This window comes from Staurois parvus, unplaced genomic scaffold, assembly GCF_062004578.1.
Source record: "Staurois parvus isolate SC_StPar_1 unplaced genomic scaffold, SC_StPar_1.0 ptg001284l, whole genome shotgun sequence".
Taxonomy (NCBI): domain Eukaryota; kingdom Metazoa; phylum Chordata; class Amphibia; order Anura; family Ranidae; genus Staurois; species Staurois parvus.
In genome coordinates, this window is record NW_028319080.1 from 785,914 (window position 1) to 806,883 (window position 20,970).

General features: G+C 43.1%; 1 protein-coding gene and 1 long non-coding RNA gene across 4 annotated transcripts in view; one reads left to right on the top strand and one right to left on the bottom strand.

Annotated features, from left to right (window-relative positions):
* Window positions 1–5,072, top strand: part of TAP2 (transporter 2, ATP binding cassette subfamily B member) — a 58,988-nt gene extending 53,916 nt beyond the window's left edge. For both annotated transcript variants that reach the window (XM_089660855.1, XM_089660857.1), the window contains 2 exons: window positions 674–810; window positions 891–5,072. In XM_089660855.1, the coding sequence (XP_089516981.1) occupies window positions 674–810; window positions 891–1,076 (323 nt within the window). In that variant the 3' untranslated portion in view covers window positions 1,077–5,072. The remainder of the gene's footprint in view (window positions 1–673; window positions 811–890) is intronic.
* A 10,350-nt stretch (window positions 5,073–15,422) lies between these two features.
* The window catches only part of LOC149437517 (uncharacterized), a 114,974-nt gene continuing 109,426 nt past the window's right edge, over window positions 15,423–20,970 (bottom strand). For both annotated transcript variants that reach the window (XR_016308040.1, XR_016308039.1), the window contains one exon: window positions 15,423–16,227. This is a non-coding gene — a long non-coding RNA (uncharacterized LOC149437517). The remainder of the gene's footprint in view (window positions 16,228–20,970) is intronic.

A 20,970-nucleotide genomic window follows, 5' to 3' on the forward strand; every position in this document is an offset into this window, starting at 1 on the left:
CCCGAGTTTCCAAATGGTGAGTCCGCCCCTGCCTGTAAGTTTGGAATGCCCGGTTGACAGCTGAAAGTGCCAGGCATGGATGAGTCACTGGTTGCTAGGACGCTGGTGGGTGCTGGCTTCTTAACAACCAGGAGGAAGCTGTCACATTTAGCAGTCATAATAATATTACTGCTAAATGTTTTCCTTCACATTACAGAAAAAATGTCTTTTCTACCAAGTGAATCTTCTAATTCCCAAAAAAAAGAAATCACCACGTGCAAGGAATGATGTCCCCCCTTTTGGGTATGCACTCACCGAAACTAAACTATAACTAGACCCCTTATTGTGGAAAAGGTATTTTTGTACTGAAATGTTGGGCTTGGTAAACCATTGCACTGATATGTTGTGACATAAAAAAAATTGATACTACCACCATTTTATTCTTCAGGGTCTCTGCTTTCAGAAAATTCATATGATTTATATATGATAAAAAAAAAATTTAAACATGTGTGCAAAAAAAAAACCCATAAGTTGCTCAAGTGGTGAAAGGGTTAAACCATTCTAAAACTGGCAGGAAAATCACATTTCTTTAACTTTACCCATAATTCAGTGCAGCTCTGAGGACAGTCTTGTTGCTGGATGTCCCTGGAATAGGTTATACAGTAAATGGATCTTGTATGTAACTTTTTTTCAGATGTTGGCAGCAATGGGGCTCAGATGGGTGCTGGCCGGAAGCAGCAAATCGCTCTTGCACGCGCTCTGTCACGGCGTCCCAAACTTCTAATTCTAGATGAGGCTGCAAGCTGTCTTGATGTTGACACAGAGCATAAGGTGAGTCCGTGCAACCATTGTTCTTTGTCCCTCTTGGTCAATGTCTTCTCTGAGCACTTTCATCTCCTGTTCTCCTACAGATCCAGCAGTCTCTGCAGAGCATTCCGGATCTGTGTCTGCTGATCATCGCCCACAGGCTGCGCACTGTACAAAAAGCCAACCAGATCCTGGTCTTGGAAGGAGGACAACTGGTGGAGCATGGGACTCATGATGACCTTGTAGAGAGAAAAGGGGTCTATCAAAAGCTCCTGCAGAGTCATGACTAAGATGGACTTTTTATTGATGGACAGTGCACAGTGGCGGCAAACTGCATATTTTTTTTTTTCCAAAATCCCAACAGGTTGTCTTTGTTTTGTGAAATATGCAGTTATATAACCATTGTGCTTAAAGAATACATAGACGGGGCTATGTAAATAAAAAAAATGCCGTATGAATGTGACAAACAATGTCACAGCTCCAATAAATTAGGTCATATTTTGTATAATATAATTATCTCCCAAGATCGCAAACGCCACCTGGTGTATTTTTTCCCCCGATTGAGGAATTAAACAATACTGCTTTATATCCACCAGGAGGCACCTACAAGCATGGGAGATCATTTATTTTAAATACAAACTAGAAAATCTACAATTTCTGGGGAAATTGTGTGAAGTGTTCTTGCCTCCACCAGTAGTCTACAACTGGAGTGGGCAGAGTAACTGGGTGGAGTGGGCGGAGTAACTGTTGTGTGGTTGGAGTGGCTGGAGTAACTGTGAAAAGGTTGGACTGGGCAGAGTAACTTTATGGAGTGGGCAGAGTAACTGTGTGGAGTGTTTGGAGTGAGTAAAGATAGTAAACATTACACTAACCAATTGATCAAATTTAAAAAGTGCCCATGGCAAGCTTGATAGAGTGAGAAATGCATTTCAACTTTTAATTATTTATATAGCACATCAAACGGTTGTAGTTTAAAAATTATAAATCCTACAGCGAAGAGCTTTATATTGTGAGAATCACAAGACCCAGACCTACATTTTGATGCATAGTATGTCTCTGAAATATTAAAAATGAAGGCACAGTCGCAGTTTAGCAACTCTAGGTGGCTAGAGTGGAGTTTCAATGAATGTCAATGGGCGGTGTGAGTTGCAAACAAATGGTCATATTATGAAAACTATCAGGACTATGGCTTAGCCGTGGACAGTTTTAGTGGCAGCAGGGATAGCTGAACGTTTTGATATAAGATTTGTGTAGGTGGGCTTGAAAATGAGGGAGTGATGGCAGTTTAGAAATCATGTCCTGATTTTTCAGCTCACACTCTAGCTTTTGTCAGCTTCCACTCTAGTTTTGAACATTCCACCATTCATTCCTATGGGACCAATTTCACCACAAAAACGCCGATATTTGGTGAACCATTCGGCGAAACGTTCCACAAAGTAATAGCACACCAATCGGGAACAATCCGCACGTTTCGGTAAATTACTGTCTATGTAGTGTAATAACTGTGGGAGGAGTTAGGGTCGGAAAGTTGGCTATAATAATAAGAATATATATGTGAGATAACAGTAAGTGGTCGCCATGCAAGAACACTTAAATTCAGCAAGTTTCTTTGGAGAAACTTAAAGAAGAGGCTGCAGTGCCATGGAGTCTGCTGGAATGCAAATCTACAATCCAAACGCACACGTTCCTGCGTTAGAAATGGCTGTGTGTATAAGTGGGTGCTGCAGCGACCATCGGCTGGAACCGAACAGAATCAGCAAGGGAGAATGTCACCAGCACACCGAGGATCACCAATATGGGACCACATGTCACATGTCTGATGAAGGGGTCCTGCGAGACTCCGAAACGTTGCCTTCCTGGAACTATGTGATCGTTTATTAAAACGTTTGGACCCATATTGGTGATCCTTGGTGTGTTGGTGACATTCTCCCATGGAGCCTGCTGGGACACGGAATAAGGTCAATATTTCATCTTAGTCCCGCACTTCTAGACATAACAAGCATTGAACCCTTGCAGTGTGGGGCCGCTCTGCAAAGGTTTTCTGTTGTGCCTGGAGTCACCGGTGTATTTAGGTTTTGTGCTGCCCTAGGCAACACAAAAATTGGACACCCTGGCAGAGAGAGCCTGACACCAACCAACACCAAATACCCCCCCCCCCCCCGCGGAGAGAGCCTGACAGCCAAACACCCCCTTCCCCCACGGAGAGAGCCTAACAGTGACCAACAACACCCCATCCCACCCGAGAGAGCCTTCCATAAACCTCTGCGTTTATTTTTTGCACTATAAACAAAAAAAGACCGACAATTTTGAAAAAAAAAAAATATTTTTGACTTTTTGCTATAAAACATTTCCAGTAAAAAAATTAAAAAAAAACAAATTTCGTCATATATTTAGACCAAAATGTATTCTGCTAAAGAAAATCCCAATACGTGTAAATGAATTGGTTTACGTGAAAGTTATACCGTCTACAAATGGCGGTATAGAAACTGGGATTTTTTTTTTTTTACTAGTGATGGCGGCGATCAGCGACTTATAGCGGGACTGCGGCGGGCATTCTGAAACCGGGGGGAACTGACTTGGTGTCACTGACATCCCCGGTGACACCAATAAAGTGATAATTGCTAATAAAAAGCAATGACACTGTACTAATGACACTGTGCAGGAAGGAGTTAACATCTGAGGCGATCAAGGGGTTAACTGTGTGCGTTTTACTGTGTAAGCATGCTGCTTTGTATTGTTCCTCAGCAATTGCCGGGTGGCGGGGGGAAATCTCCGGCTGGGACCCAATGTATGACAGCTGTAGCCGCCTACGCGAAAATATAAAATCACACATATATATATACGTGATTTTGCGCAGCACTGCTGCCCTGTAACAATAGTTCTGCTATAGGGTGGTCGGGAAGCGGTTAATAACTGTTCTTGTGCACTTGGTAAATAGTAAAATTGTCAAAGGTTTTTGATATAAATATTTAGTAATGCAGCTTCTTTTTGCATAGGGATGTTATTTTTCCTTTTACGTATATTGTTTGTTGCCTTCTTTGTATTGCACACTCATTGGTATTGGCTTTATTTGTTTTTTGGTCATATTATAATAGACCAGCACCTTAATGCCCTAAAAAATGGGCCTGACCCTTTTATTTATATGTTGTGCATAGTAACCAATCAGATTCTAACTTCAGCTTGTTCATTTAAGCTTTGACAATAAAACCTGGAAGCTGATTGGTTTCTGTGCAGAGCCGCACCAGATTTTGCACTCTCTAGTTTTAGAAAATAACCTCCATGTGTCTTTGAAGGTGAAATTCCCACTATGATAGCTCCTTGGATTGCCATTCAAAATGAACACTGCAACATGTATTGTGGTAACAATAAAATGTGAGTTTTACTGTGCATTGCCATAAGGCAAATGTGTGAATCCAGACAGTGATGGTATGGTTCTGAATCTGCCTAAATCTCTAGATCTACAAATATTTGTGATTGTAGTAGTGCTGCACCAGCACACGGACTCTATAGGGTCTATTTTACAAATTTCAGCTGTTGAAAATAATCCCTGTAGTGTGTCTAATATGTTTATTTTTTAGGATCATCAGCTCCATCTAGTGGCCATATTATGGTATTTTCCTGATTTAGCTCATTCAGGAAATACCTCATTATACCCAATGGATGGAACTAAGATCATAAGAACATTTTTTTAGATACATTACAGGGCTTATTCATGGTGATGGCTGTGCAAACGCTGACACACGTCAAATTTTTTTTTGTTAATAAATAGACCTCTAATTATCCACACTTTATCGATCGGAGATCTATTTAATAAAGTGTGCATTTTATTTTTTCTGCTATTATTTGAGATGTAAAAATTGCATACTGTAGTTATATTTATTTCAGGTACTTATATAGCGCCATCAATTTACGCAGCACTTTACACATATATTATACATTCACATCAGTCCCTCACCCTCAAGGGGTGTACAATCTAAGGTCCCTAAATTACATTCCTACACATACTAGGGACAATTTAGACAGGAGCCAATTAACCTACCAGCATGTCTTTGGAGTGTGGGAGGAAACTGGAGTACCCAGAGGAAACCCATGCAGGCACAGGGAGAACATGCAAACTCCAGGCAGGTAGTGCCATAGTTGGGATTTGACCAGTGATGCTGGTACTGCTTGGTGGAAGTGCTAACCACTTAGCCATATTATATGTCCTGTTATATCTTTTTTTGTTTGTTTGCATGAAGAAGAAATTGTAAATATTGTATTATAATAATAAACATATTTCCACGAAATGTTACTTTTTTTTTTTCAGAGAAGCAATACTTAGGCCTGGTTCACATCTATGCAGGTGGTTGCAGGAATCGCAGTGATTCCCGAACACGCAACCACCCACAGTAAAAATGCTGTTTGAAAATGTGCATGGCTGCAATTTATTCTGCATGGAACCCCTATGCATCTAAAAATGCAGCCCGTTTGCAGGTGCAGAAACCACAGGGAAATTGTACGGTGCAAAGTTGTGTACTATTGTAAGACTACACAACTTCTCAGCAAGGTTGCCATTTGTCCCTGTTTCCCAAGGATAATCCCCATCAAGAGGGGTCTGATCCTGGGGAAAAGGCATCTTTGGATTTGTCCCCATGTTCAGCCATTTCTGCATTGATGCTCACACTGTGATGAATTGTTGCCTGCACACTGCAAACTTCATTACACTACCTGGCCCCCCGGGTATATGCTAGACCTTGGTGGATGACTGAGAGAAGTTGCAATCTGATCTGACCTGATCCCTGAATTCTTAATCATGACCTCCAAACTCTTTCTACTTAATCCTGACCCCTGCACTCTGTGTGCTACTTAATCCTGACCCCTGCACTCTGTGTGCTACTTAATCCTGACCCCTGCACTCTGTGTGCTACTTAATCCTGACCCCTGCACTCTGTGTGCTGCTTAATCCTGACCCCTGCACTCTGTGTGCTGCTTAATCCTGACCCCTGCACTCTGTGTGCGTCTTACTCCTGACCCCTGCACTCTGTGTGCTGCTTAATCCTGACCCCTGCACTCTATGTGCTGCTTAATCCTGACCCCTGCACTCTGTGTGCTACTTAATCCTGACCCCTGCACTCTGTGTGCTACTTAATCCTGACCCCTGCACTCTGTGTGCTACTTAATCCTCACCCCTGCACTCTGTGTGCTACTTAATCCTGACCCCTGCACTCTGTGTGCTACTTAATCCTCACCCCTGCACTCTGTGTGCTACTTATTCCTGACCCCTGCACTCTGTGTGCTACTTAATCCTGACCCCTGCACTCTGTGTGCTACTTAATCCTCACCCCTGCACTCTGTGTGCTACTTATTCCTGACCCCTGCACTCTGTGTGCTACTTAATCCTCACCCCTGCACTCTGTGTGCTACTTAATCCTGACCCCTGCACTCTGTGTGCTACTTAATCCTCACCCCTGCACTCTGTGTACTTCTTAATCCTCACCCCTGCACTCTGTGTGCTACTTAATCCTCACCCCTGCACTCTGTGTATTACTTAATCCTCACCCCTGCACTCTGTGTGCTACTTAATCCTCACCCCTGCACTCTGTGTGCTACTTAATCCTGACCCCTGCACTCTGTGTACTACCTAATCCTCACCCCTGCACTCTGTGTGCTACTTAATCCTGACCCCTAAATTTGATTGTGGATCAAAGTAATGTTTATGCCCAACGGTAAATCACCACCAAGACAAATTCATACCTTGCCAGGCAATTCGGTTGGAAATCTATCGCAGTTTGTGAATTGAAAACTTTTTGGCCCTAACCCTTAAGATGGGCATTACAAAAAATTGACAAATGAATTACAGTCATATTGGTCCATAGACCCTATTCATCACATGTCCATGTTCTCTGCTGCAATGGCCAGAAATAGATATGAGACAATAATGAGTTTTATGCATTTCAGTACCCTCTGTCGTCCCCAGGTTGACCATCACTATGATCCACAACATTCAGCCCCTCATAAATTACGTGTCTCAGAAATTTTCAGATGTGTATGCGCCCCAACAAAACATCTGCATAGACGAGTCCCTTGTGCATTTTACTGGCAGGCTTGTAATCTCCCCAGCAAGTATGCCAGATATGGGGTCAAAATGTAAATGCTGTGAGAGGGCCACAGGCTATACATACTGGTTTAAAAAGACAGTCAAGGGAAAAGACAGTCAAGTGGAGCCCCCGGGTGCCCAGACTACATAGGGAGCAGTGGTAGGATAATGTGGGACTTTGTGTCACCTTTGTTCAATGAGGGGTACCATGTGTACATGGACAACTTTTATAGAAATTCGTTCCTTCGAGAAATTGGCTGCTGTGGCACCTTGTGACCTAATCGCAGGGACTTCTGCCAATGGTTCATTAACACCCCACTTAAAAAGAGGGAGAAAGACTGCTTGCAAAATGAAGAACTACCCACAGTAAAATGGAAAGACTAACATGATGTGTTCATTCAGGCTGGGTTCAAACTGATGCGGTGCGGAATTCGCAGTGTTTTCTGTGCGAATTCTGCACCGCATCAGAATCGCACCCATTCATGCGAACCACTGCGGGTGTGTATATTAAGTTAACAACACCGCGAAATCGATCCACAAAATGCGGTGCGATGTGCAGAATTGGATTGCATAGGTGTGAATACCCATGCAATTCTAGTGCGGACCAAAAAAACGGTCCTTCACCTTTTTGGTGCGGGTGCGGTGCGACTTCAGTCATACAAAATGTATGGCTCCAATCACACCGTACACAAATCGCATGTTATTTTCTCAGGAATGCGGTGCGGTTCCTGTGCGAATCACATGCGATATGCCACATATATGTGAACCCAGCCTCAGTCTTCCATTCACCCAGATACAACGGTCCAAATTAACATGGCATTTGGTGTCTTTGAAAGCCTCTCTACGTCCACGACTATAAATATAGGAGGCAAAGACTTCGACAAGCAAATGACGAAGCCGTATTTAGCCTCCCGCAGTGCTAGACACTAGTACAAAAAAGTATCTATATATTTATTTCAATTGGCTGTATACAATGTGTTTGTCATTTACAAAGCTACTGGAAGAGGATCCTTCTGAAGATTTAAGTGATAATTATTTATTTATTTCAGGTACTTATATAGCACCGTCAATTTACACAGCACTTTACATATATATTGTACATTCACATCAGTCCCTAACCCTCAAGGGGTGTATAATCTAAGGTCCCTAACTCACATATACTAGGGACAATTTATACAGGAGCCAATTCACCTACCAGCAGGTCTTTGGAGTGTGGGAGGAAACCAGAGTACCTGGAGGAAACCCACACAGGAACAGGGAGAACATGCAAACTCCAGGCAGGTGGTGCCATGGTTGGGACACGAACCCACAACTCTAGTACTGCCAGGCGGAAGTGCTAACCATTTAGCCACTGTGATAATCTTCAGAAGGTGCTGAGGCCCAAATCCAGACGCAGTTACCCGGCTGCATGACAGGCATTTTCCAGATGTCCTTCAACCTACCCCAACACAAAGGTCACCCCAAAAAGGATGTTGTGTCCAGTGCCAGATTTAGACCATGGGGGGCCCAGGGCACTTAAAGTTCAGGGGAGGGGGCCCCATCAACATAGAAATTAAATTATATGGCACATAAAAAAGTTATCTAAAATGAATAACTGAATTTGTTCCAAAAAAAAATATGTTAGGGTCCCGAAGAAGACCCTTGTCCGATTTATTTTCTGTTTTATTGACTGTAAGAATGCACATTGCACAGAGAATTAGAACTGACAGTTATGCATCACACTGCAAAGTTTACAAGAAGTCTTTCTTCCTGCACGTAGCATCTGCAAAATCTTTAACTAACTCCTCAAACTATCATCTTGAAGACACTGCTCTCAACAGCCAGTAGGCTCAGAGCATTGGTCTTCCATAGGTCATCCCGGTTCTCAGATAATTCTTTGACAGTGCCAATTTGCTGAACAACTAGTGACCATCATGCTCAAATATAATCCAAGCGCTACATTAACACCTGGAAAGGCATCAGCAAACCCTTCTTAAGGTAAGAAAACTGTCCGTTAAGAAGGAATGAGACCCGAGCGGAGCTTCGCAAAGGCTGCAAAATGGACAACTTCCTCAACAAACACACTACTGAAAGTCATTCTAAAGGTTCGATTTTTAAAAAATAAAACATGTTATACTTACCTGCTCTGTGCAATAGTTTTGCACAGAGCAACCCTGATCCTCCTCTTCTTGTGTCCCCCACCAGCAGTTCTGGCTTCTCCCCCCCCACCGAATGTCCCCTTTGCAAGCTGTTTGGGGCACTGGTGCATGCTCGATCCCAAGCCAGTTCTGTGTGTCCATAAGCCACAAAGTGTATGGCTCAGTCCTGCCCCCCCCCCCCCCACCCCCCACTTCCTTCTCAATGTTTGTGCCAATGGCTCTCACAGCTGTGTCTGAGCCAATGAGGAGAAAAAGAGCCTCTGCTCTCATGCAAATCGTTGGATCCAGATGGGGCTCAGGTAAGTATTTGGGGGGGGGGGGGGGCTGCATGCAGAAGGTTTTTTACCCTAATGCAGAGAATGCATGAAGGTTAAAAATAGGGATGCACTGATACCATTTTTTTTTAACACTGAGTATGAGTACCAATACTTTTTTTAAGTACTTGCCGATACCAATTACTGATACCTATTGAATAGGAAGAGTAGGTAGAGGGGTGGTTTTGGAGGTGGGGGTGAGAGTTAGGGAGTTGGGTGGGGTGGGGGGTATTAGGCAGGTGAATGAGGGCAGGGTAGATAAGGGTGGCGTGGGTTAGGGGTTTTGGGGTAGGAGGGCTGGGGTGGTTGGGATGGAAAAGGCTGTGATCACTTGGGGGGGGGGAGGAGGGGGATGGGAGGGTTGTTGGGAGATTGCTGGATGGGCAGAAGGGACCTCCGGAGTGGCAAATTGAGGGTAGAGGATAGAACATCTGGGCTGGGCTATGTATTGGTGGCTGTGGACATATTAACAGAAAGTGAGGTCAGCAAGCTATTCATTTGCAACTCCGGACAGCAGTAGGAGGCTTTAGGAGTTGAGGAGGGATGGAGGCTGGTGTGGGTTAGAAGTGGTGGGGTGGAGGAGGGAGCTGTAAAGACCTGGGGCAAAGGTGTAACTAGAACCTTCAAGGCCCCATTGCAAGAAACAGTGAAGAGCCCCCTTCAGTAAAAACATCATGGCATAATGTGAGCATGACTAAGATTATGAAAGGCCTGGAGCATCCTGCAAATGCATTGACCAGTGGGCATAGCCAGTGGAAGGCTCCTAAAGGGGGATTAAACAAAATCTGCGCCTGCAGTATAGACTGCACATATATAACACACTAGGCTATTACCTCCATAGTGCCCACTTACATCCTTCAGAGTGACCCCTTACATATTCCTCCAGAGTTTAAACAGACATTTCACATGGTGGGACTTTCAAGGCACAGTACAACCATTCTCATAAAATATACATTTTATTGATACACACACAATAACATTTTTTTACCTCAAATTGTATAATTAAAATTGCAGTTGCCTTGCGAGCAACGACTCAAGATACATTACAAATCGCGAAATACAGATGTAAATTCTCTGAAAGCTCAACGCGTTTCTTGGATTTTATCCACTTCGTCAGGAGGCAGAGATGATTAAACACTAGATCTAAAGAGACCTATACATCTTATTAACATGTATTAATGCATTCTGCTCTGTATCCATGCGTTTTGAATAATATTTACCTGAATGTATCTCCAAACGGAAAAGAAACGATACCTTAACAGGCGAGCCAATGTCAGAGGTTCAGAAAGGGAGGCACATGTAAATGTAAAAAATCATAAGCTCGTATGCTTGCTGAAGGACATTAAGGGACCATGTTGATGGTATATTCCTTAGACTTGGTGAAATGGAGATGTATGCTTATAGGGTATCTGCAATGAAAAATGACACCAAATACTCTCTAGTTTCCATAATCACAAAATAAAGTTTTCCCAAATATCCCCATATATAGCTATGAATAGGCAGATATATAACCATCTCTCCCACCAGAAAAGTGAGAGTATGTGCCAGTGTGCATGCATATGCGCTATACACACATGTAAGGGCAGTAATTACATACATATTTGTTCAAGTCTACCAAAAAAAAAAAAACATTTGCAACCTTATATGCATGTCAGAGCAGTGTTTAGATAGGTTTTAAAGGTAATTGTCAGTAACCCAGCCAATCCCTCTCAAGCCATTAATTCAAAATTATCAGCAAATAAAAACCCAAGGAAAGATACATCAATATTCGCCACTAATTTCATTTCAGTGGGGCCTATAGTCATTACCCAACTTCAACTAAGCCACATTAGCAAAAACTTTTACAAAACTTACATACTACATAAGCCTCCCACCCAGGGGCGGACTGACCATTCGAGCACTCAGGCACTGCCCGAGGGCTCAAGAACAGTAGGGGGCCCCATGAAATTTCCCTAATACCTTTTATAGGCTTTTTTGGGTGTGCTTTGAGTGTGGGCAAGGACACAGGGGCCCCATGATCCCCTATTGCTCGGGGGCCCCATGAGTTGTCAGTCCGCCCCTGCTCCCACCTATTGAGCCCTAGGTGTAGCTGCAAAGATGTCTCTGGAGCTTTCACTAAGCTTGCCGCTAAAGTAATAGATCGCCGTCCAAATAGCTGCACTTACATAAAGTACACCAGCAGGGTTTAGATGTGGTCTGACATTGAGGTAAAACCTCCAATCACAGCTCACTCAGTATTTCTCAATGGCTGAAAGAATGCAGCCAGAGAGAAGGAGAAATGATTGCTTTTACAGTCTTTATGGGTGTAAAAGCAATCAGTGTAAAAAAAAAAAAAAATCTTCATCGCCCCCCACAAGTAGTACAGTGTCACTATGGTCACACTGTACTGCTATGGTGACAGTATGTTACAAAAAAACTAAAATAATAATATAAAAAAAAATAAAATAAAAATGTACAAAACATATTTGGTTATAAACTCATTTGAGTTATTTTTTTTTTACTAAAAAGATAACTGAATACATTTTGGCCAAGATTTATGAAGAAAGAATTTTTATTTGCAAAATTGTATTTTATACTTATTATGCAGAGCCATATAAAGCAGGATGCTGGTACTGACAGGGGAGGGATCTGTGTTGTTTACATACAGACTTCTCCCCTGTCAGTGTTCTTCAGCGATCGCCGGGTGCCGGCAGGGAAACTCCAGCCGGGACTTGGTGATTGACAGCTGTGGCTGCCAATGGCGGCATGGGTAGGGCGGCATGCGCCCCCCCCCCCCAGAAGTGCAAAATTACCTATATATATATGTGATTTTGCGCAGCCCTGCCGCCCTATAGCAGTAGTTCTGATATGGGGCAGCGGGGAAGCAGTTTTTTAAACAAGCTGAAATTGATTGGCTGCCATGCACAGCAGCACCACATTCTGAGTGCTCCAGTTTCAGTAAATTTCCTCCAAAGTATCTTTTCTCCTTGCTAGAGAAGAACTTTGTAAAAGAACAGCGTGTGTAAAAAAAAAAAAAAAAAAAATCTTCATCACCCCCCACAAGTAGTACAGTGTCACTATGGTCACACTGTACTGCTATGGTGACAGTATGTTACAAAAAAAACAAAAATAATAATATAAAAAAAAAATGTACAAAAAATATTTGGTTATAAACTCATTTGAGTTATTTTTTTTTTACTAAAAAGATAACTGAATACATTTTGGCCAAGATTTATGAAGAAAGATTATTTATTTGCAAAATTGTATTTTATACTTATTATGCAGAGCCATATAAAGCAGGATGCTGGTACTGACAGGGGAGGGATCTGTGTTGTTTACATACAGACTTTTCCCCTGTCAGTGTTCTTCAGCGATCGCCGGGTGCCGGCAGGGAAACTCCAGCCGGGACTTGGTGATTGACAGCTGTGGCTGCCAATGGCGGCATGGGTAGGGCGGCATGCGCCCCCCCCCCACCCAGAAGTGCAAAATTACCTATATATATATGTGATTTTGCGCAGCCCTGCCGCCCTATAGCAGTAGTTCTGATATGGGGCAGCGGGGAAGCAGTTTATTGAACAAGCTGAAGTTGATTGGCTGCCATGCACAGCAGCACCACATTCTGAGTGCTCCAGTTTCAGTAAATTTCCTCCAAAGTATCTTTTCTCCTTGCTAGAGAAGAACTTTGTAAAAGAACAGCGTGTGTAAAAAAAAAAAAAAAAATCTTCATCACCCCCCACAAGTAGTACAGTGTCACTATGGTCACACTGTACTGCTATGGTGACAGTATGTTACAAAAAAAACAAAAATAATAATATAAAAAAAAATAAAATAAAAATGTACAAAAAATATTTGGTTATAAACTCATTTGAGTTATTTTTTTTTACTAAAAAGATAACTGAATAGATTTTGGCCAAGATTTATGAAGAAAGATTATTTATTTGCAAAATTGTATTTTATATTTATTATGCAGAGCCATATAAAGCATCATGCTGGTACTGACAGGGGAGGGATCTGTGTTGTTTACATACAGACTTCTCCTTCTCCCCTGTCAGTGTTCTTCAGCGATCGCCGGGTGCCGGCAGGGAAACTCCAGCCGGGACTTGGTGATCGACAGCTGTAGCTGCCAATGGCGGCACGGGTGGGGCGGCATGCGCCCCCCCCACCCAGAAGTGCAAAATTACCTATATATATGTGATTTTGCGCAGCCCTGCCGCCCTATAGCAGTAGTTCTGATATAGGGCAGCGGGGAAGCAGTTTATTTAAAAAGCTGAAGTTGATTGGCTGCCATGCACAGCAGCACCAGATTCTGAGTGCTCCAGTTTCAGTAAATTTCCTCCTAAGTATAAAAAAAAAGATAACAGCTAGATCAGGGTCTTATCTAGGTCAGTGTCGGGGTTAAAGTAAGGGTCAATGTTAGGGTCAAAGGTCATGGGCAGTGCATTTTAGTTAGGATTAAAACGTGCATTTTTAATTTAGCATCATTATGTTTTAGGTAGGAAAAAAAAAGCAAAATGTGTATTATTATTTCTGGGCCCTACTACAAGGACAAACAACAATTAAAATGTACATTTGTGGTATCGCTGCAACCTGCATGGCATATTGGGGTACCTGAAAACTTTCCTGAATCGGAGTAGCAATTCTAGTCCTTTTATAAACACATGTACATGGAAACTGAACACTTGTAATTCTCAGTCTGTAGAACCTGTCTGTAATCTGATTGCATTACCTACTCCCTATGCGCCTTCACAGATCATCAATCACGTTTCCTCTCCTGGCTTTTGTTTAGAGACAGAGGTTACTGTAGTACAGAAATGTGGCCTGATCTAAGTCATCGAATCAATGAGCTGCAGAAAATCCCCATAACAAGTAACGGAAATAAACCTCATTGAGCATCGTTATAGCAGCATATATGAAATTGCGGCTCATAAAGATGGATCTTCTACACTAATAATATAATAATAAACTTTATTTTATAGAGCGCCTTTAAAAGGTATCATCTCAAAGCACTTTACATAGAAAACACAAGAAATACACAGGATAAAACAAAAGAAAAAAGGACAACTAAGTGAAAGATTGTCTAAAGAAAAACTTTTTAGATTTGATTTAAATAAGTTTAGAGAAGATGACTCTCTGATGTTCCTTGGAAGTGAATTCTAAAGTTTTGGAGCATAGCATCCAGTGTAGGTGATGTTGAGTCAAGTTCAGTGGTGTATTTTGGTTTTGTGCTGCCTAGGCAAGACTAAAATCACCCCCTTACATTTAAATTTGTCCCACCCCTTCCTGTTTAAGATCCACCTCTTCATCTGTCTACTCCACCCCTTCCTCTTTAGGTTCCACCTCTTCCTATTAGAGCTCCTCTCACTGACAACAATAGTGGGGCACTATTCCTCCCACTGACACCAACGATGGTGCCCCATCATTGGTAACAGTGGGAGGAATAGTGCCCCATCATTAGTGCCAGTGGGAGGAATAGTGCCCCATCATTGGTGTCAGTGGGAGGAATAGTGCCCCATCATTGGTGCCAGTAGGAGGAATAGTGCCCCATCATTGGTGTCAGTGGGAGGAATAGTGCCCCATCATTGGTGCCAGTGGGAGGAATAGTGCCCCATCATTGGTGCCAGTGGGAGGAATAGTGCCCCATCATTGGTGCCAGTGGGAGGAATAGTGCCCCATCATTGGTGTCAGTGGGAGGAATAGTGCCCCATCATTGGTGTCAGTGGGAGGAATAGTGCCCCATCATTGGTGCCAGTGGGAGGAATAGTGCCCCATCATTGGTGTCAGTGGGAGGAATAGTGCCCCATCATTGGTAACAGCGGGAGGAATAGTGCCCCATCATTGGTGCCAGTGGGAGGAATAGTGCCCCATCATTGGTGTCAGTGGGAGGAATAGTGCCCCATCATTGGTGCCAGTGGGAGGAATAGTGCCCCATCATTGGTGTCAGTGGGAGGAATAGTGCCCCATCATTGGTGTCAGTGGGAGGAATAGTGCCCCATCATTGGTATTAGTAGGAGGAATAGTGTCCCATCATTGGTGTCAGTGGGAGGAATAGTGCCCCATCATTGGTATCAGTGGGAGGAATAGTGCCCCATCATTAGATCATCAAATTTCAGATGACATAGTGAGTCCAAATTGATAAAGAAAGGTGCATTTATTACACTGCAGTGGAGATAATCTAGTATACAGAAGTTCACCTTGTGTGAGATGGACCAAGCTAATCAATATATCTAAACTCTTAAGCTTTAAACTGATATATATATAATCATAAAGTCCAGGCTTGTCGTATAAAGTCCAGGCTTGTCGTATAAAGTCCAGGCTTGTCGTATAAAGTCCAGACTTGTCGTATAAAGTCCAGGCTTGTCGTATAAAGTCCAGGCGTGTCGTATAAAGTCCAGGCGTGATCGTATAAAGTCCAGGCGTGTCGTATAAAGTCCAGGCTTGTCGTATAAAGTCCAGGCTTGTCGTATAAAGTCCAGGCTTGTCGTATAAAGTCCAGGCGTGATCGTATAAAGTCCAGGCGTGTCGTATAAAGTCCAGGCTTGTCGTATAAAGTCCAGGCTTGTCGTATAAAGTCCAGGCTTGTCGTATAAAGTCCAGGCGTGTCGTATAATGTCCAGGCGTGATCGTATAAAGTCCAGGCGTGTCGTATAAAGTCCAGGCGTGATCGTATAAAGTCCAGGCGTGTCGTATAAAGTCCAGGCGTGTCGTATAGTTTTAGTCCAATCAGATCCTTATATGCTTAACAGCAAGCTTAGAGTACCCAGTTAACATCATGTGACTAATCCAAAGCAGAAACTTGTGGTCATCCGCCATGACAGTTGCTGGTTCAAGCTGGTTTGGCCACAAGATGCTTTTCTTAAACTTGAAACAGGAAGGTAGGTGGCTAGTTCAACAGATGGGTGCTTACGTCACAGGCACAAACTTCAACTTTCGTTTCCTAAGAAAAGGAAAGATCAAATGCAGTAACAACTTAGAAATGACAGAATATATGTTTACAAGAACTTTCATTGTTAGACCCCCAATATTTGTACTCAGTGAGTAGGGGGATACACAGAAGACCAGAATTTGAGGAGCAGAAGTTATGAGGGGGGGAGTAGGTTGATAAAAGTGCAGACAAACAGGGCTATCTTAATGCATGGGCATTGCTCAGGGGCCCCGTAATATTCTTTCATTATATCATACTTGCCAACTGCTGGGATAGTCACGCTTTTTACTAAGCTGTCCCAGAACTTGTACTATGCCTTCCTGATCCCAGTACTGTTCCTTTCTTTTGTCCCCCTCCCCATACTGGGCCCTTTGATTTTAAACAGTCAAAGACTAATCAACACAATTATCTATCTATCTCCGACCCTTGGTGATTGCATGGACCATAACTTGTAAGTGACTTTTTCCATGAATTCTCTTAGCAATTATTTTACAGGGTAGGTTGCCAGGTCTTTCCCCAACCCCTACCATGCAGGAGATCCCACATGGACAGCGATGAAACTAGGACAATTTAGACAGGAGCCAATTAACCTACCAGCATGTCTTTGGAGTGTGGGAGGAAACTGGAGTACTTGGAGGAAACCCACAAAAGGGCAGGAAGAATATGCAAACTCCATGCAGGAGGCACCATGGTTGGGAATTGAACCCATGACCCACTTACTGCATGGCAGACATGCTAACCACTAAGCCACTGTGCCGCCCCAATTACTAATAGTACTAATAAATATGTTTAATTCTATCAACTATTTATACTTTACTTCCTGAGAGTAGGTGCTTAAATTGGGGCAGACTGGTAGGGGCCCCAGTGCATTACTCTGCCCAGGGGCCCATGACCCTATTAGGATGTCCTTGCAGACAGATAATGGGATGCAAAGCCATGAAGAGCTTTATAAGTGAGCAAGAAGATCCTAAAGTCAATGTGAAACCTGATGGATAGCCAGTGCAAGGACTCCAGGATAGGGATAATATGGTCACTCGTACCTGACCTAGTGAGGATTCTGGCTGCAGAATTTTGTACAAATTGTAGTTGATTGATAGTGCATTGAGGTACACCAGTGAGTAGAACATTGCAATAGTCAAATCGGGAGAACACAAATGTATAGATCAGCTTTTCAGCTGCAGTGTATAATAGCCTAGGCCGCAGCCAAGCAATGTTTCTCAAGTGGAAATAAGATGTTCTGACAACATTTTGCACATCTGGATCAAAGGTTAAGCTAGGATTAAATATCACCCCAAGATTTTACAATTTAGACTGAAGCTTTGACCAAGGTGGTTTCTGCGCTGTGCAGTTGCTGAAAACCAGATTGGAGGGGTTCAAATAGTTTATTTAAAGCCATGTGATTATGTAACTGAGATATTATAACTCGCTCAAGGATCTTGGCAAGGAAGGGTAAGTTAGATATGGGGTGAAAGTGGTTTAAGTTATCCAGATCCATGTTGGGTTTTTTTGGTACTGTGGTGATAGTGGCAGTTTTAAGGATCGTTGGTACAGAACCGGGGCTAAGGGAGTCATTTATGATATTGAGAATAATGGGGCATAGAGAACTAAAACAGGATTTAAATAAGTGGGTGCGAATAGGATCAAGTATGCAGGTGGAAGATTTCATATTAGAGACCAATTTAATCAGAGATGCAGAGTTAAGTAGAGAGAAGTGAGAGAGAGAAGAACCAGCAAAACTGAGTGGGTCAGAAAATGATATGGAAGAAACATGTGGTGAGGTAAGAATTTGATACCTTATTTTGTCAATTTTTGTGGAGAAAAAAATCCAAGAATGTGTTACAGAGTTGTGTTGAGGATGGTAAAGTGGAGGGACTGTGGGGCTGGTAATGTGGAGGGACTGTGGGGCTGGTAATGTGGAGGGACTGTGGGGCTGGTAATGTGAAGGGACTGTGGCGCTGGTAATGTGGAGGGACTGTGGCGCTGGCAATGTGAAGGGACTATGGGGCTGGTAATGTGGAGGAACTACGAGTTTTTATTAATCTATCGATGGTGCAGAACAGTTGTCTAGAGTTATTACATCCAAGATGGAGGCAGTCTCAGGGCTTTTGGATGACTACACACAGGAGGATTTTACAAGTAAATAACATAACATATCTAAAATACATTAAAGTGGTTGTAAAGGCAGTTCTGCATGCATTCCCCCCCCCCCCCAGCCCCCGCAAAACGTTCCTGAGCATGATTTCAATTCAGCATGGTGCATCAGAGCAGAGGCTCTCTCGGTTCCCTCCCTCCTCATTGGCTCAGACACAGCAAGGGGAGCCATTGACTCTCACTGCTGTCAATCACAGCCAGTGGTGAGCAATCACAGCCAGTGAGGGCCGAGCCACACTGTGTGTGTCTTATAGGAGCAAGGAGCACTTGTAGGGGACTTGAGAAGGGGAGCATCGGGACTGCACTGTGCAAAACTACTGCACTGAGCAGGTACTGTAAGTATAACATATTTGTTATATTATTTTTTTTTATTCTTTATTTTACAAAAAGCCAGGGTTGTACAAACAACAAACACAGACACCGTAGCAATGGTAAGGCAGCTCAGATGCAACCAAGGAGGTACCGTACATGTGCTAACACAATAATTTAAATAATGCTCAAAAAGCCAAGGACCTGTAGAAGTGGCAATTTAACAAAGGTCTTATGTAAGCTACCCAACCTGCATGACAAAAGTCAGAGGCCAGAGTTGAAGTCCTTCCCAGGCTGTCTGCCAGAGAACCAAGACCCTAACCTTTCAGCCAAGCTTTTTTCAACAAATTAGTCAAGGGGATCAAACACAAAAAAGAAAAGGACAGGAAAGAAGAAAAAAAAAATAAAAGAATAAAAGAATAAATGACTCAATCTATAAATAAGTGGATGTCAGCACTGTCAGAACACTGGGGGGGTCAGGCTGGTCAATCAACTCCTGGTAAGAGGCAGAGTAGTAGAACACTATGGAAGTCACATGTCACAAACTTTCTCTTCTCTGTGACAGAAAGTAGCTGCAAGGCGTTGCCTGTGTTCAATGTCAATTATTTTAGACAGCGACAAAGAAATAGACTGCCTAATGGATTGTCTCCATAAAGCAGGTATGCACGCCCTGGCTGCATTTAACAAATGTACCGTGAGTGAGGATTTATACCTTGACAGCAGGACATCATTAGGGTGAAGTAGATTACTTATAGAGTGAGCGCCCAGGTCCACAGATGTAAGTTTAAGCACCAACTGGTGTACTTGGTCCCAAAAGGGGCAAATTTTTCGGGCAGTGCCAGAAAATATGCAAGTAAGAGCCTTCTTCCTTCCCACATCTCCAACAAAGATTCGACGCATCCAGAAAAAACTTGTGCTGAATAGTTGGAACCCTATACCAGCGACTAAGAATTTTACAGCCCTGTTCTTGAAACTTGTTTGTGATGGAAGACTTGTGTGAAAAAACAACAACATGTTCCACCTGCAATGGAGAGGTCATCTGCAGGATTTTCTCCCATTTATGTATGTATGGGAGAACAAAACCAACTGGAGGCACAATAAATAGTTTATACAATTTATACAGGAGATTGGAGACATATGAGGTGTCAAGACATAGGTCTTCAAAAGAAGTAAGAATCCAAAGTGAACCTGCTTTGGGAAGAGAGGACTTCAGGAAGCGGTAAACCTGGTATGCAGACCAGGGGTCCATTGGAGAATCTAGCAAATATCACCTCAGATAAAGGACAGCCAGAAGACAGAGCCAGGTGGCCAGAAGGTGGTCTAATTGCCTGTTAGTGTTACTCAATGTGAAATCTGAGTCTCGCAAAATAAGAACAAGAGGGGATGGACTTGACAAAATAGCTGGAAGATGGAACGTGGAGGTGATCACCTTGAGTGTGGCTCCAATGGTTGGGTGTCTGAGGAGAGGCAATGAGCGTGATGGGGGAAGCCACGGGAGGCAGGAGATGGGCGGGGATGATTCCTGTTCAATCATAACCCACAGTTTAAGTTGTGATTGAGTGCACCAACTGACCACTGATGATAGATGGAGGGCCCTAAAGTACACAATAAACATCTGGCAGACCCAATCCCCCCTGCATTTTGGGGAGGGTTAGAAGAGATATAGGAACCTGGGGCTGCCTTTCCCCCCAGGTAAATTTTAGAAGGAACGTTCTTAGTTGCGCAAAGAAGGGAGGGCAGGGGGGGATCCAGAAAAGGATCAGGTATAGAATTTGGGGGGAATACAGATAGCAAGCAGGATGGACACAAGATAAGGCAAGGTGTTTAATCTCAGCTAAGGCACTATGAGGCTAAGTTCACTTAATACAGCCCTATTAGTTCTCATTGGTTAAGATGACTCCCTAAAGAAAGAAATGCTGCATCGACCTCTTCCAGGCTTAGATCCTCCTCAAGTTCATGACATTATCACAGATGATCTGGATTGCCCTCTAGATTTGAGCCATTTAAGGTGGATATTTATCGTTTTGGCATATCGATTTGCTGGTGAAAGTGCATAAAAGGAGCTGTCCCTGTATGTTGTGAAGGTCCGAGCTGTGAGGTCTGGTGTGCCTTTCCTGTGTGCATTGTGTACCAGTGGAGCCCCCTATCCCCACCAGTACCCTGATGATCACCAGTGCCTTCCCGGATATCACATTACATGCGCATTAATATTGCGCTTCCAGTGAGTACATGCACACTTCATTTCCTTATCATGGAAGTCACGAGCACCAATATTTGATGCATTTCTTCTAAGTA